Below are 16,142 nucleotides of genomic sequence, written 5' to 3' on the forward strand. Positions count from 1 at the left end.
AAGTTTTCTAATATTGTAATCTTCACTCATAAGTTCAAGTGTTACCATTGGCAATAAGTGCCGTCTGTTGCGTGCCTTGAAGTGACGGGCTCACTTCTCTTCTTTTCCAGTAACTATCTGCCAAATACCCATCCCTGAATCACCATAATTTGCCTCCTAGCAGCTCTGTCAAGTGAGTCTGGTGTGCGGTGGGCAACAGCTAGTTCAGTTCACGCTTCCTACAACCAGCCAAGTGTTTTTCGTCAAGATGCTCATCACACGTTTGCAGGTGGTACTTTGTGGCGACTTCCCTTTTTACCACATGGGATATTAAACAGATGTGAGCTCTGATGTGGAGATTTAAAAAAAAAAAAACGGTAACTATTTCTGGTTCATCAAGGATATTCTTTTCTTTTTTAATTAACTTTATCTCATCAAGGATATCCTTAAATGAAATTGGCCTTCCTGCTCTGATTTCTGTGAGTGCCTGGTGGGGAAGGGCAGGACCGCAGCTGTAGGGTTTCGTGCCACGGCCTCGGTCTGTGTTTTTGTGTCACCAGAACAAAGGTCAGCACAGGGGGAAAAGGCACATATTTTAAATATTATTTCAAAAGTAGTTTTGAACCTGTGGATCCCTGTGAGGGTCTCAGGAATCCCCGGCGGTCCACAGACCTCAATTTGAAAAACTCCTGAGCCATCCTCTATCGCTGTCTGTCCTTAGGAAAAGGGGAAAGATAACCGGATACATGACGTGATGAGAGAGAGAGAAAGGTCCCTGGAAATCCTCACACATCTAAGGGAACCACATGTACTCCGTACAACTGTCTGCTGTCTTAAGCAGCCCATTCATTGTGTAGCCCTCTCTCTTGATATGACGTGACATGACATGACAGCCATGCTTAGAATAAGAAAGACCATGTGCCTTAGGGAAACTAGCCTGCCACCAAATACGTCAGAGAATCTACTCCTCAATTCTCTAACATGCCAGGAAGTAAATGCTTTGTGTTTGTCATTACCACGTTACAAATGGGCAATTTTTAACAAGTCAATATGGCACTGAGTTGAGTTCAAAATGGTCAATAAATAATCAAAAGGTTACATGAATTACCCATTGTGACTCACTTTTCCTCATCAACCCATACTGTTGCCTCAGAGTGGTAGGAGATACTTAATCATATTCGTATCGACTGTTTTGTTCTTCTCTAAGTGGTTACTTGAGTTATTATTGGGGCCGGCTACCCGATAGAGTGAAATCATTTTCTGCAATGTATTTCAACGCTAAGACTTTCCCTGCCGGTTGGATTGCTTTGTTATATTTTGTTAGTTTAAAATACAAAGTTTTTTTTTTTTTAATTAAGAACAATCTTTCTTTTTAGGATTAAGAGACTTCAGTAGAAAGTGCTGCAATATAAAATGGTGTTCTCATGGGGTATTATGGAACCATGTATTTCCTTCAGAAGCACTGGGTTCTCCTCTCTGAATAGAGCGCGCTCTGCTCTTGAGACATCAAAATCAAACTATTTCTATAAACCATGAGCAATCTGACTTTGCACATGATACATGGCTCATGTTCAGCAACGTTAACACAAAAGTAGCAAAATTAGTTAGGAAAACGGAAACTGATTTCTTGTGGCTTACTTTTCTCTCATCCGTTGGGTACTGTGTGGCATACCACAGGCTTCGCCTCCTCTCAGCTGTTATTTGGATGGGGCTACAAGCCAGGGCTCTGTCCTCTTCTTTGGTCCTGTCATCCTGCACCTAAGACACAGAATAACCCACAGGGCCAGCTCTGCTTCCTGGAGCAGTTCCCTCTGTGGCTTGGGTGACCCAGAGAGAGCTTTTCATCTTTGCTCCAGTTTTTAAATTAATGTATACAATATGTGGGGTTTTATCAAGACGCTTTGGGCATGACACCAATACCACCCTGTAAATGCTAAGCACATCAATGTTAAATGTTGCTGATCCCTCCTAGGCCCCGTAAATCACAGAGATATGCTTCAATGTTAAATAGCCACAGCTTCTCACTGTGTATTCCAAACTGTACTAGAAGGCAGCTATGTACAGGGTTCTTAAAGGAAGAACTTCCAAAAAAGTGCTCAATGAACTGTGTAAGCCATCCATGGACAATCTTTAATTAAGAAGAAATTTATTAAAGGTGGAATCATCTAGAGCTTATACACATGAGTAAGGAAGAACATATCTAATGCACAAAACTGTCACCTTGCCTTATGGGACACTGGCCTAAATTAGGCAATTGGTCTAGAAGAGATGATGATGATGGAGAGAGTGTAAGGGGCAGAATACACTGGGTGCTTTTGTATGGTTTCTGAACAAAAGTGCTCCAAAAAAGGGCTTTAACACACTGTTGACACCGGAGGGCAGGAAGGGAACTTAGCCTTAGTGCCCAATTTCCTGGTTCTAATGTGCCAGGGTAGAGTAGCCATGGGGAGCACCCAAATGCCCTGGTGGGAGCCCATATATTATTTAACTCTCGACACCTGTTTCTGTCTCTGTCTCTCTCTCTGTCTCTCTCTCTGTCTCTCTCTCTCTCTCTGTCTCTCTCTCAAACATGCATCATAGACTTTTACCTCAGGACTCACATTTGATAGCTGACATTTTGCATGAAGGGTGCCAGGTCATCTGGAACTATGATATAACCAGCCACCTGTCTCCCATCAGTGCCTCAATGACAAAGTGCTGTGTCCCAGCACATTTAAAATATAGGCCCCTTGAAATGTTGACACTGGTATGAATTAGGCCCTGTTCTCCACACACCCTTCTAGACACTGTGGTCTGTAATCTTGTTATTAACTCTACCTTCCTTCATCCCCAGATGGCCCAAGGCTGAGGAAGCCAAATGTCTCTTGGGCCTATGGGACTATAATGCGGCCTTCACCCACTATGGAAGCATGACAACAGGGGTCACATGCTCCTGGCATGCTGGGGGTGCTGAGATACCCCCCAGAGAAAGTGAAGGACACCTCTGACTCTTATTGACTTGAATGCCTTAATTTCCGTCCCTCATAGGACACTGTTCAGAGACCATCCCCGTAACATATTTTCATTTCTTTTGTATCCACTTTCATTTGTGCAATGTGCAACCCTTTACCTTCTGTGTGTTTGTGGACGAAATGAACACAATGACTTCACTTGAGAGCATTTTACTGGCCCACTCAAACTTTGAGGAGAGAACTGGAGGAAACTGTGACCATAAAATGATGGAGATTCCTTATGACCCCAGAAAACATTTTGTTACATGAAGCTGCTATTGATGGCCCAAAGAAAGACACCATATGAGAATCCTGTGAACAAGGCTGCCTCTGTGGCCCTTGGGCCTGCCTGCCCAGTGGGGACAATGGATTACTGGTGGGGCACAGGACAGCGCCCCATTTCTGCAGGTAGCAGTTCTGCTGGGGACGGACGAGACACGCGTCTCATCCAGTTCCACTGTGCTATGTGACTTGGATCCTACTTACTTGTTTGGACTGCTTTTTCTCTTCTGGAACGTCCAGTTCCCCCGGGGGCACCTTGCCTAGGGCGATGTTCTATGCCTGGCCCCCAGCTTCATGTCTGAGAGTGTTGGCTTTTAATAAATATTTGCTGTCTGCCTGTCAGATGAACTGAATGGATGTGTAGATATAGTCTTGTGGGTGTGAACACAGAAAAGGCCCTAACCTAGAAGTGACAGGAGAGGAGGCGTGACTTCACGCAGATGGGCTTCCAGTCAGTGAGCTCCCCCCGCCCCCCAGAAGGTGCTGGATGAGAGGTGTGACCATCCTTGTCTACACTACTTTCCTCCCTCATGTGCCAACAAGCTCCCTTACAACTGAGCTTCTTATAGTCAATTATGGGGAAAAATGAAAGGGGCTGAAGTTTTCTGTCACCAAAAAAGGAAAAGAGAGAAGCTACCCAGACTCTCTGGTCCTGCCCTCAAAAGTGCCTTGCCCTTGTTAATACCTCACAAGAATAAATCATTCCTCTGTCGTGCCTGAAGGAGACCCCCAAGTCCCCATGCCTCACAGTGGGGGTACTCAGAAGGCTACAGGCCCCGCTGAGAGCCGGGGTGTCCCTATCCCATGCTCAGACATTAGAGGTCAGAGAAGTTTCTGAAACTCCAGTCACCATGATAACAGGCTGTGTAGTCACTGAAGCTCTCGCTTTGCTGTCAAACATGAGTTTGAATCTGATTTCTACCGCTCAGACCAATGGACCTCTCTAACCTCGTTCTCCTCATCTCCAAGATGGGTATGATACTATTCTAATTCTTTCAGAGTTATGCAGTGAATTCAGTGAGATAATGTCTATGGACAGCCCATCGTATGGCATTAAGTGCTCAATGCAAATGTCTTCCATTCTCCTCACCAGGGACCATTCTCAGCAGCACGTGGTGATGTATTGAAGAGACCAGGCTTTGTTATGAGAGCACTTGCATTTGCATAGTGCTCTGTGCTGAAATAAGGCACCAGAACTAGAACACTCCAGTTGTTTTGGAATATAGCATTGACCGCTCAGTAGTTAGGAGGAATGAACCACTTCTCCTGGAGTTTCCAGGTTCCTTGGCATATCAGATCACCAAAACCCTTTTATCCTTACAAGGGGTTCCTGCAGCCAGATGCGGATCAGAGTTGCCAGCGTATAGTACATCACCAGCAGGACTATGGGGTTGGCATGGTGATACCATGACAGGTCTGGGTTTGCTACGATCTTCCACGTGCTGGAACAGTCCGTTTGAATGACTGATTTGATACCAAACAACCTGTTTAAAAACAAAGAAAAACATCAGAAAAATACAATAAACTATATGTCCGTAACATAAAATAAAAGCAGGTTTTTGGGGGCGCCGGGGTGGCTCAGTCGGTTGAGCATCCGACTTTGGCTCAGGTCATGATCTCGTGGTTCGTGGGTTCCAGCCCCGCGTCGGGCTCTGTGCTGACAGCTCAGAGCCTGGAGCCTGCTTCAGATTCTGTGTCTCCCTCTCTCTCTGCCCCTCCCCTGCTCGAGCTCTGTCTCTCTCTCTCTCAAGAATAAATAAACATTACGAAAAATTAAAAAAAAAATCTTGTTTTTAATATACTCATGAGCTAGTCCTAGGTTAATCCATCCTACTCTAGATATTTCATTACTCTTATATATACAACTACATCTTTGTTAGTTTCAATTTTTTTAATGTTTTTTTTTTTTTGTTTTGTTTTTTGAGAGAGAGACAGACCAGGAGCAGAGGAGGGGCAGAGAGAGAGGGAGACACAGAATCCAAAGCAAGCTCCAGGCTCTGGGCTGTTAGCACAGAGCCTGACGTGGGTCTTGAACCCACGGACCATGAGATCATGACCTGAGATGAAGTCGGACACTTAACCAACTGAACCACCCAGGTCCCCCTATACAACTACATCTTTAAATGACATATGTATGCATGCACATAATATACATATAAAATATACATCCTGAAATCACATATATATATACACACATATATATATATATATGAGTGTGTGTGTGTTAGTATGTGTGCATGTGTGCAAAATCGATGTCAATATTGTTTTCATACTGGATGAAAAATCTAATACTATCTAATCCAATACTATGTAATATTAATACCATTAATCTAAGTCCTTGCTCCTTTTAAAAATTTACATTTAAAAAGTATTATTTATTTTTGGGAGAGTGCAAGTGGGGACGGGACAGAGGGGGACAGAAGATCTGAGGAGGACTCTGCATTGACAGGTTGACAGCGGTGAGCCCAGTGTGGGGCTCGAACTCACGAAGCACAAGATCATGACCTGAGTCGAAGTCGGCTGCTCAGCTGACTGAGCCACCCAGGTGCCCCTAGAAATTTACATTTTAATTGCCATTCAGCCCTATTAAATCCCCGCATTACTGAAATGTCAAGTATGTGGTAACATGTTACTAAGTTCAGCTAAATGAGCACTTATTTTGTTTTTAGCAGGATTTAGCATTAGCTCTTCAGCTAATGCTAATGTTATCGGGCAAATATTGAAATTGGACTCAGTTCTGTGATTCAGTCATAAAAGCCAGATTATTATATACTAGAGTTTCTGGAAGATATGTTTCTGTCAAATTTTATTTATGGGCAATTTATCTTAAAGCCTTATAATTAATTCTTTATTTTGAAATATAACTTTATGAGGCTTATTAAATTTTGAAATGATTTTATGTTATTTCTACTATATAACAGAATGAATCTGATTAGATATTGGGAAATTATATAGACATGATTCATTTAGAAATTCACTTTATATGGACTTTTTCTAAGAAAGGATTTTACAAAGTGAATAAAACTTTTACATGAAATGAGTCTCGTATCTCTCTCGGTGCCTGGGCGGCTCTGTCGGTTAAATGTCCTTGATTTTGGCTCAAGTCATGATCTCATGGTTCATGAGATCAAGCCCCGCCATTTGGCTCTGTGATGACAGCATGGAGCCTGCTTGGGATTCTCTCTCCCTCTCTTGCTCTCTGCCCCTCCCTCTGCTCACGTGAGCTCTCCCTCTCAAAATAAATAAATAACCACTAAAAAAACACAAAAAGTGAGTCTCATGTCTTTCTACTGTTTGTATCTTTCATATGTGAACTTCCTTTAATTTTTAAGTTACATTCTTCATTCAGTTATAAGCTCTTCAAGGACTGCATGCCCATCACTCGTAAAACCACTTGGAAAACCTCTCAGGGCTATTACTGTTTTCTCTTACGAGGCTAGTGCCGTATTAGTGAATTGTTCGACATAGATTTTAAAGAAAGCTAAATAGAAACTAAACTTTCTTCAATTTTATCAGAAAAAAATAAGTTAACTAGACCTTGCTCTTCCTATAGGTCTTTTCTTCCCAAGTCTAGGCAGATTTTTTTATAGTTAGCATTAGAAAGAAAATTTCCTGCTAACAAAACTTATGTCCCTCTTAGAGTGGTAGACCACTGGGAAATTGTTTTTGCAGTCCCAGATTAGAATGTCAATTTCTTGTATACAGTGCACAGAACTGAAAGTGTTTAGATTTAGAATCAATTGTTAGCTGAAAGTCTCTGTTTTAACGAAGCGGTAGGTTTCAGCCCCCAAGTCTCTCGTCTTCTTGTCCCACAGCTAGCACACATGCTAGAAATGACCTCCTCGGGGGCGCCTGGGTGGCTCAGTCGGTTAAGCGTCTGACTTCAGCTCAGGTCACGATCTCGCGGTCCGCGAGTTCGAGCCCCGCGTCAGGCTCTGGGCTGATGGCTCGGAGCCTGGAGCCTGTTTCCGATTCTGTGTCTCCCTCTCTCTCTGCCCCTCCCCCGTTCATGCTGTGTCTCTCTCTGTCTCAAAAATAAATAAATGTTAAAAAAAAAATTAAAAAAAAAAGAAATGACCTCCTCGATCATCAGTTTCCAAATACCTGTCTTGCCCCATCAGAAAGTCTGTAGGAATTTCTGCAGCTGTCTGTAAACTGAACCACGTGCCTCCTAAAAGACTTGTTATCACATCGAGACCCCACACCTTACTGTTGATATCATAGTTTATTCCAAACTGATTTTGCACATTTTATAAGAATACTGAGAATCAGTCTCACGTTTTGTACAATGAGTACGGACTAACAGACATGGATACAAGCTACAGAATGACTGACTGTTGTACTTGTAAGGAACTTTTTCTAACAGAGCTATGGAAATATCATTAAGACCTAAGAGTTCTCTTTTCTTGCAAGAAAAAAAGAATTTTTTTTTTTATTTAAGTAGGCTAGCTCCTATAGAAAAAATTCCTATACAAGATGGGAAGTTTGTACTTCAAGTTTCACATCCTGTCTGGTGCTAAAATTCTAGGAGGCTGTGCAACATCCAACTGTTATTTGACTTGCTTACTAGCTTTTTATTGGGAACCTCACATAATCCGGAATTGCTTCGTAGTACTGATGATACAAAGAAAAGTGAAACCGGAGGGCCTTGCCTCCAGGAAGTGACTCGTGATCTAACCCAGTGATGTAACGTGACATGCTCCTTTGGGAGAGCAAGATGTGACAGAAACCTTTCCTGTCTGTGGCTGTTTCTGTCTGGGAAGGGTAGTCAGGAAGAAGAATGTGGCATGTCAAGATAGTCCAAAAAGGGGAGACGAGTAAATGAGAGAAAAGAGGAGTCCTGTATAATGGCCAGGCTGTGGGACTGGGCTGGGAAGAGAGAGAAACTGGGCACAGTGAGAAGAGCACCCTATTTTTTGTTACGGGAGCATCATTGGATATTTATAAGCTTCCTCCTGTCTTGATGATTCCCACACAACTGCTAGTGCCCTTGCAGTAGCCCTAGTTCAAACTGGTTGAATAAAAGTATCTGTATTGTTTCTCAGTCATTAAAGTACGTAAAAATGACTATCTTTTATCTCTCTCTCCACAGAAATGTCTCTTTGCCAGAGAAGTATATGATGACACAACTTTGGAGTAATGAATTCCTGTTTACTGCTTATTTAGAAGCAGAAAGATAAAGCTTCTCAGATCTTCTGTGTATTTGGAATATCCTTGGACCCCAGGCCGGGTCTATCAATAACAGATGGGAGTGCGTTTGGTAGATGGCTCACAGTGTCTGAAAATCCAGTTCCTTGTAAAGCCTAATGGAATTGGGGGTGGGCAGAGGGTGTAAGCACGTGGACAAAGAAAGGACATTTTCCTGGCGATTTTATGCTAACTGCTTAAGATCTCACAAACTCTTCTAGTTTTCAGAGTACGGCTGGAGACAGCTTCCTGTGTGATCGTCAGTTCCCAGTGGAAACAGATCAGCCCCTTGGGCTACACACTCCTGCCTTGGTATCTGGCCAGTCTTGCTCTGCTATTTCACTCCCAATATCCTGTCCACAGAACAGGTCCTCAGCTTCTCTTCCTGCACAATTACATAAAGGGCAGTCTCTAGTTTCTCTCCTTTCCACAGCATGACCATTCCCAGAGTAACCTTCAAGAAGGTTCAGGTTCAGCATGCCACCTTCTCCTTCCTACTTCCTATTCATTCACTGCCTGGAGAATACCCCCAAACGGCAGCAAAGTATTGCACGCGTTAGCAGCCAGGTCTCCTCTCCTTTCTCCCTGACGCCATCAACCCAAGCTGCACTAGACTATGTGGGGGTTATCGTAAAATCTTGGTCCCCTGGGTCTTGCTACTTCTTGTTTTACCAGGGTTATTTCCAGGTAGTTGTGACTTTTTGGGGGGAATTGCCAAATCAACGATTGAGGTGTATGTGCCAGGTAAGCGTTGTCCACTCCTTGGCAATGCAAATCCAAGGTAGCAGGCCAGGCAGGGTTCGCAGACTCTCAGACAGACATCTCTCTGGACAACTCCAGGACAAGCCCCACCCCAACCGTATCTCATAATCTATACATATCCATGTATTCCTTCCACGTATGCTCAACCACCTTAAATTATTGCAGAGGTCCCCCAGGATACCAATGGCCAGGAATACATAATTATATTACCACCATAGCCCATCCCCTGAACCCTCATGCTAATTTATGGTAGTTGTTTTTGCTGAAAGCATCAATTCTTGATTCTTTCTTTTGGCCCAGATGGTCTCTACAGTAAATGTGAATTAATACGCCAAAACCAATCTCCATCCCTCTTCATTTTGGCTTCTTTTTCCTATTCCTTTCTGTTTTGGTGGGATAGCCTTGATATCATCAAGGCCTAGCTCTTGGGAGCTAGGGAACCAACCTCTGGGAAATGTATGATTTCTAACTGGAATAAATTTGTCCTTCCCAGTGTATCCACAATAACTATTTGTAGTCACGGTCTGTAATTGCATTATTGTTAGCTTATGTGCTTATGTCTCTGCCCAGCTCGATTCTACTTTCTTCAAAAAAGGATACGTGGGGGCGCCTGGGTGGCTCAGTCACTTGGACATCCGACTGCAGCTCAGGTCATGATCTCGCAGTCCGTGGGTTCAAGTTCCGCGTCGGGCTCTGTGCTGACAGCTCAAAGCCCGGAGCCTGCTTCGGAATCTGTGTCTCCCTCCCTCTCTGCCCCGCCCCCCCCCCCACTCATGCTCTGTCTCTCTCACTCTTAAAAATGAATAAATGTTAAAAAATTAAAAAAAAAAGGGTATGTGTTTTGCCACCTTGCTTTGATGGATGTGCCTAGTGTATAGCAAGTATTAAGTGTAAGCTTACTGAGTTGAATTAAAAGCACTAAACACTAAGTTATACCATAAAGTTATCATAGGCGACCATGGTTATATAGGAGAAGTAGAGACTAAGGGATAGCAAAGTTCCTGCTTTGGGAAAAGAAAAAGAGAAAGACAGGATGGAAAGGAACTATATCACATGTGCATTCTAGAATTTTAGAGAAACATTGCTGTGGCTTAGGCCACACCATCCATGATTTTAGTGCCCTCGGTCCGGGAAATAAGAACACAGAATAAGAGCATAACAAAGGCATCACAAGAACACTTTCGCTAAACAGTATCTTGCATCATATGGAACGGATAATTATTTTTGTTCCCTACAGGTTGCCAAGAAGAATCTTGAACTTCACCTTTTGGATGGATCAATAAATGTATATAGTCAAGAAGTAACTTTTTTTTCAGCCCAAGAGCTCTCCAATTAAGAAGCAATGAGAGATTCAAATATCCAATAAGAGAAAAATATGGAGCAGCCTGGATGGTTCCTTCAAGACCCCCAAACTGCACTTTACTCAGATTATGTCTAAAAATTCATTCCAAGCCTTTTGCTAGAAGAGGACATCACAGCTACAGGAAGTGTCTCTGACCACAGCCCTTTGGTTATTCTTCCCTCGCCCCACTCAGATTATGTCTAAAAATTCATTCCAAGCCTTTTGCTAGAAGAGGACATCACAGCTACAGGAAGTGTCTCTGACCACAGCCCTTTGGTTATTCTTCCCTCGCCCCAGTGTGCAGCTGACTCTCTCAGCTCCGTTGGGGCTCTGGGGGCTCATTGTCAATGCCTCTCCACCTGCCAGGGAGCACTTGCTTTGCACGTTTTTTCCTCTGCCTCCAAAGCACTCATAACATCTGAAAGCCTTCGGTGAATGTGAATTGGCAGCATATTTGTTCTGATTCACACATGTTGGCAACTTTATAAAAACTCCACCTGTTTTCAGGTTCACTCCAGACCATATCTGTTTGGTCGCTAGTCATATAGACACCCAGCGATTTGCAAAAAACAAAACAAAACAAAACAAAACAAACAAACAAACACCACACTATGTAATACTGAAAAAAATACCACATTTTAAAACAATTTATTTGTGGTAAAATACACATAACATAAAAATTTTCATCTTAAATGTTTAAGGGTCCAGTGCAGTCATATTAACTATACACGCAGTGCTCTGCAACCAATCTCGAGAACTATTTCATCATGCAAAACTGCAACTCTGTACCTGTTAAACAATAACTCCCTATTCCCCCCTTCCCACAGCTCGTGGCACCTAACCATTCTAATTTCTGTCTCAATGGATATGGCTTCTCTAGGTACCTCATACACATGGAATCATGTAGTATGTGTCCTTTGTGTCTGGCTCATTTCACTGAGCATTACGTCCTCAAGGTTCATCCATGTTGTAGCATGCATCGTCATTTCCCTCCTTTTTGAGGTCGAAGAATATTCCATTGTATGTATAGACCATATTTTATTTATCCATTTCTTTACAGATGGACATTTTTCCCTTTAAATAATTATAAATAATGTTGCTATGACCACACATGTACAATTCTTTCTTCAAGTCCTCGCTTTCACTTCTTTTGGACATATACACAGACGTAGGACTGCTGGATCATATGGTAATTCTATCTGCAATTTTTTGAGGAACGTTCAAACCTTCCATCATGGCTGTGCCATTTTACATTCCTGCCAACAGAGCAGAAGGGCTCTAGTTTCCCCATATCATTCCCAACACTTGTTGTTTTCTATTTTTTGATAGTAGCTATCCTAATGGGTGTGAGGTTGGGCAACACACTTTTTATTTAGCCTTTTCCACTCCAGAGCTCAGGGCTCTTTATAATCTAGACCTCTTATGATACAGGGAGGCATATCCTTCAGTTAAATAAACACTGCTAACTAGAACGGATTAGTACACAGTTAGGTTGATAGAAGCCTGGGCAGGTTTTAAATCCTCTTATGAAACCAGGGAATCTATTCTGTCCAACTAGAGTAAAATGACTGTTTTGGGGTAACAACTGTCTGGAGAAACTATCTTTTAACAATCTTCGCATTTTAAACTTAGATCCTTTAATGAAAATGAACGGGGGACTGAATGGAAGGAAGAAAGAGAAAGGGAAGGAGAGGAAGCTCTTTCTCAGGGAGTCTGCGTGCCAAGTGCAGGCTGTAGGGCAGAAACCAAGCTCAGAAAGGAGGAGGCTTCCTAAAGAATCCGCGCAGCTCCATCAAGATGAAGATTTTCACACTGTCAGAACTCCAGGGTGCTCAGCCATTTCTATTCTCACTCAGACTTCTCCCCTTCCCTGCTAAGGAGTTTGATGGCAGATGCCAAGGGTCCCAGTGCTCACTATGGAGAGCCCCCATGCTGAGTATTGTGGAGGTTCATGAAATACAAGAAGCCAACCAGCGGTCATTACCACTGACCAGTTGTACACACTTACCTGACTCAGGTGAGTATCCAGGAACAAGCAGCAAGTAGAGTTCAAAGAGGGAAAGGTGAAGCCTCATCTCTGTAAACCAGTCGGGGTTCAGAGGGAAGCACAGAGCCTTTGAGTATAAAGCCAGCCATAACCACAGCTGTCCAGAAAAGGTCTTCGGGGACCTGACACTTTACACAAACATGGGTACCCTAAAGAAGCTTGTGGAAGTAACTCAGGGGAAAATCACCAACCGCCTAAAAATAACTGACTTTTCTTTTTCTTCCATCTCTGCCTACTCTTTCCCGACTCTAAGGACCATAAGTCTAAGGGTAACAAAATGTGGGTTTATTTTTTATTTTTAAAATTTTTTATATTTATTTCTGAGGCAGAGAGAGACAGAGCATGAGTGGGGGAGGGGCAGAGAGAGAGGGAGACACAGAATCAGAAGCAGGCTCTGAGCTGTCAGCACGGAGCCTGGTGCGGGGCTCGAACTCACAAATCCGTGAGATCATGACCTGAGCCGAAGTCGGTCGCTCAATCGACTGAGCCACCCAGGCGCCCCAATGTGGGTTTATTTTTAAAGGTTAAAAAAATGTGATGAAGAGTCAGTGGTATATATTCTATAATATTTTGATTATAAAATGAATCCCTTGAATAAAATGGCCTTAGCATGAACTCATAATAAACTTGAAAATAATCAAAAGCTATAGGGCTCAGTGGAAAGAACAGGAATATACGTAAAGACTCACATCCTGCCTCAATTATCAGCTGTGTGACCTTGCATATGGCCTTTAACTTTTTTGAGCCTCAATTTCTTCACATGGAAAATGAGGCTAGTAAATATGTATCTTTAAAAAATATTTTCTATGTTTATTTATTTATTTAGAGAGAGAGAGAGAGAGAGAGAGAGCATGTACAAGCAGGGGAGAGACTGAAAGAGAGAGAGAGGATCTCAAGCAGGCCCCATGCTTTCAGTGCAGAGTCCAATGTGGGGCTTGATCCCATGAACTGGGAAATCATGACCTGAGCCGAAACCAGGAGCCAGACGCTCAACCGACTGAGCCACCCAGGCGCCCTGCAAATACGTACCTTGAAAAGATACTGTGAGGATTAGAAATGATAGTTGTAAGACTTGGAAATACTTCTCATGCCAGTTCAACTTAGAATTGTTGAAATGGGGTTTGCAAATATCCTATGTAAAATAGTTTCAGATTGCAAGCAATATGGCCAGTACATTTCTTTTAAAATCAGACAGGTATTAATTTCTTTCTTGTATAAAAATACAGACTCAGATAGTTCAAGCTGGAATGATATATCTATTTTTTGAACAGCAGTATGTATAGCTAATATTTGGATTTGGTGATGTGAATGAGAAATAAATGGAGAATAGTTTCTTGATGGTATATTCAGGTTATAATCTAAATATTCATATATACTTTCTTCTCACACTGAGAACATACCTTTCCCGCCCCAAGGAACACCATTTCAAAATTCTACCCAGTTATACAACTCACCAGCTGGATCCCTATGTGATGCTTGGTCATTTCTTACAGTTCAAGAAATACTTCATATAGTTCTGCAAAATTGCACTGAACAGTAACACCACAACAGCAAAATCTCCCATTGGAAACATGGAATATGGACAACACACTACAGCCACCAGGCTGTAGTTATTATCAAATCCTGCTAGATGCTGGACATGAACTGAGACATCTTCCTGCCCGGCAGACCAGTAAGTCTCTTGCTGGAAGTTCTTGGTTCCTCTCACTGGGAGGGACTTCCTTGCCCACTGTCTCTCATGACCTGTTGATCTCTGCCAATATGAATCCCATTCATTCCCAAGACCCATCTCAAATGTTGTGTGTGGTTGACATTTTGGTTTATTTAACAACTAGAGTCTTCATTTAACCACAGATCACAATGTCTTATAGTATTAGTCTTCTTTGATATGTCTGTGTACTGTATCTTAAGAACCAATATCATGCAGTTCTTAGCATCTTCTATAGCATCTACAATAGTTTTATGAACAGCCCATACTCAGAATAATTATAAGGGTGGCCCTAAGAGTAGCCTTACTAAAACATGTTCAAGAGTAATTCAAAATATTGACTACATATTTTAGATTTCATTCACGTAATCAATGTAAAATTAATGCTGTATTCACAAGCATTGCAAACGGTTCCAAAGACTCAGGTATGAAGCTCTTAAAATGGCCGTTTCTCCAATCAGTTTGACACCGACTGTTCTATCAGATTCCATACCTCACTTAACAGCCCAAAGGTAAATGGTTCCAGGGTGGTTGAATCTGTGATGAATCAGTAATGTGTATTCTCTTTTCCCTGCTATTGTCCTCCCATGATTCTTCTTTCATGGGCATGACATAAGCGTTTCAGCTTCAGACAAAATATCTTCACAAAAATTCATTGAGAGGTAGAGAAAAGGGGAATCTCCTTTCCAGAGCTTTATATTTGCAGCTCTAAGTTTCTACCTAGAATCACTTCTCTGCAGTCTGCAAAACACCCTGTAATGTTTTGGATAGTGTCTGTTGTTTCTCTAAGAATATCTTTATTTGAATTTTATTTTTTCCACCTACATCCTTCAATACAAAATTATACACTGATGGGTATAAAAAATTTTTTTTTTTTATTTCTGCAGAATTTTAAAGATGTTGTCCCATTGCCTTTTGATGTACATCATTTCTGGCAAGAAGTCTGTGACAATTCTTATCATTATTGCCTTGAACCTACTGTATTTGGTACTGTATTTTGAACCCAACCTACTGTGTTGGGTCGCTTTTAATATTTTTCTCTGCCATGGGTATTAAAACATTTAATTATATTGCACGTTGGTTGAACTTTTTTTGTGTTTGTATTGAGGTTTATGGAACTTCTTGGATCTGTGGGTTTCTATACATCACCATTTGGGGGGAACACTTGCCCATTATTTATGAAAATATTTTTTTTCTTTCCTCATACTTTTCTAAGACTCCAATTACACTTTTATCAAACCTTTTAAAACTATCTTACAGGCCACTGTGGTTCTGTTTACAACTATTAATTTGTTGATCTCTTTTCTCTCTTTGTGTTTCAGTTTGAATAGCTTCTATTACCCTGTATTTAAGTTTATTGATCTTTTCTTCTGTGGTATCTAATTTGCTCTTAAGCCCATTTGATGGGTTTATTTTATCTACGGTATTTTTTTAAACCTCTCCCAGTTCCATTTGTTCTTTTTGGACATTCATTCTTTTTTTAACGATTCCATTTCTGTCTTCCTTATGTTCATGTTCTTTAATCTTGAAAATAATTAGAAGAGCTGTTTCAAAGAGCTTGTCATTTCTAGGTCATTTCTTGATTGATTATTTTTCCTTGATTCTGTATATGTCTAGTAATTTTCAACTGGATCCCGGACATTGTAAGTTTTATATTGTTGACTGTCTGGATTTGTTTGTCTTCCTTTAAAGAATGTTGAGTTTTGTTTTGGCAGGTAGTTAAGTTCCTTGCAGATCAGTGTTATTCTAGCAGGCTTGTTCTTAAGTTTGATCACTGTGGGTGTGGAGTGGCCTTTACTGTGTAACTAGTTTAATAGGCTTTTAAAAAATGTTTATTTATTTTGA

At 41.7% G+C, this 16,142-nt stretch overlaps 1 protein-coding gene across 8 annotated transcripts in view; it reads right to left on the minus strand.

Moving 5' to 3' along the window:
• PIEZO2 (piezo type mechanosensitive ion channel component 2) overlaps positions 1 to 16,142 on the minus strand; it is a 465,880-nt gene that overhangs the window by 127,351 nt on the left and 322,387 nt on the right. For all 8 annotated transcript variants that reach the window (XM_045041964.1, XM_045041959.1, XM_045041957.1 and 5 more), the window contains exons 8-9: positions 4,573 to 4,735; positions 1,618 to 1,737 (exon numbers count right to left, since the gene is read on the minus strand). In XM_045041964.1, the coding sequence (XP_044897899.1) occupies positions 1,618 to 1,737; positions 4,573 to 4,735 (283 nt within the window). The remainder of the gene's footprint in view (positions 1 to 1,617; positions 1,738 to 4,572; positions 4,736 to 16,142) is intronic.

Source organism: Felis catus, chromosome D3 (genome assembly GCF_018350175.1).
Source record: "Felis catus isolate Fca126 chromosome D3, F.catus_Fca126_mat1.0, whole genome shotgun sequence".
In the NCBI taxonomy this organism is placed as follows: Eukaryota; Metazoa; Chordata; class Mammalia; order Carnivora; family Felidae; genus Felis; species Felis catus.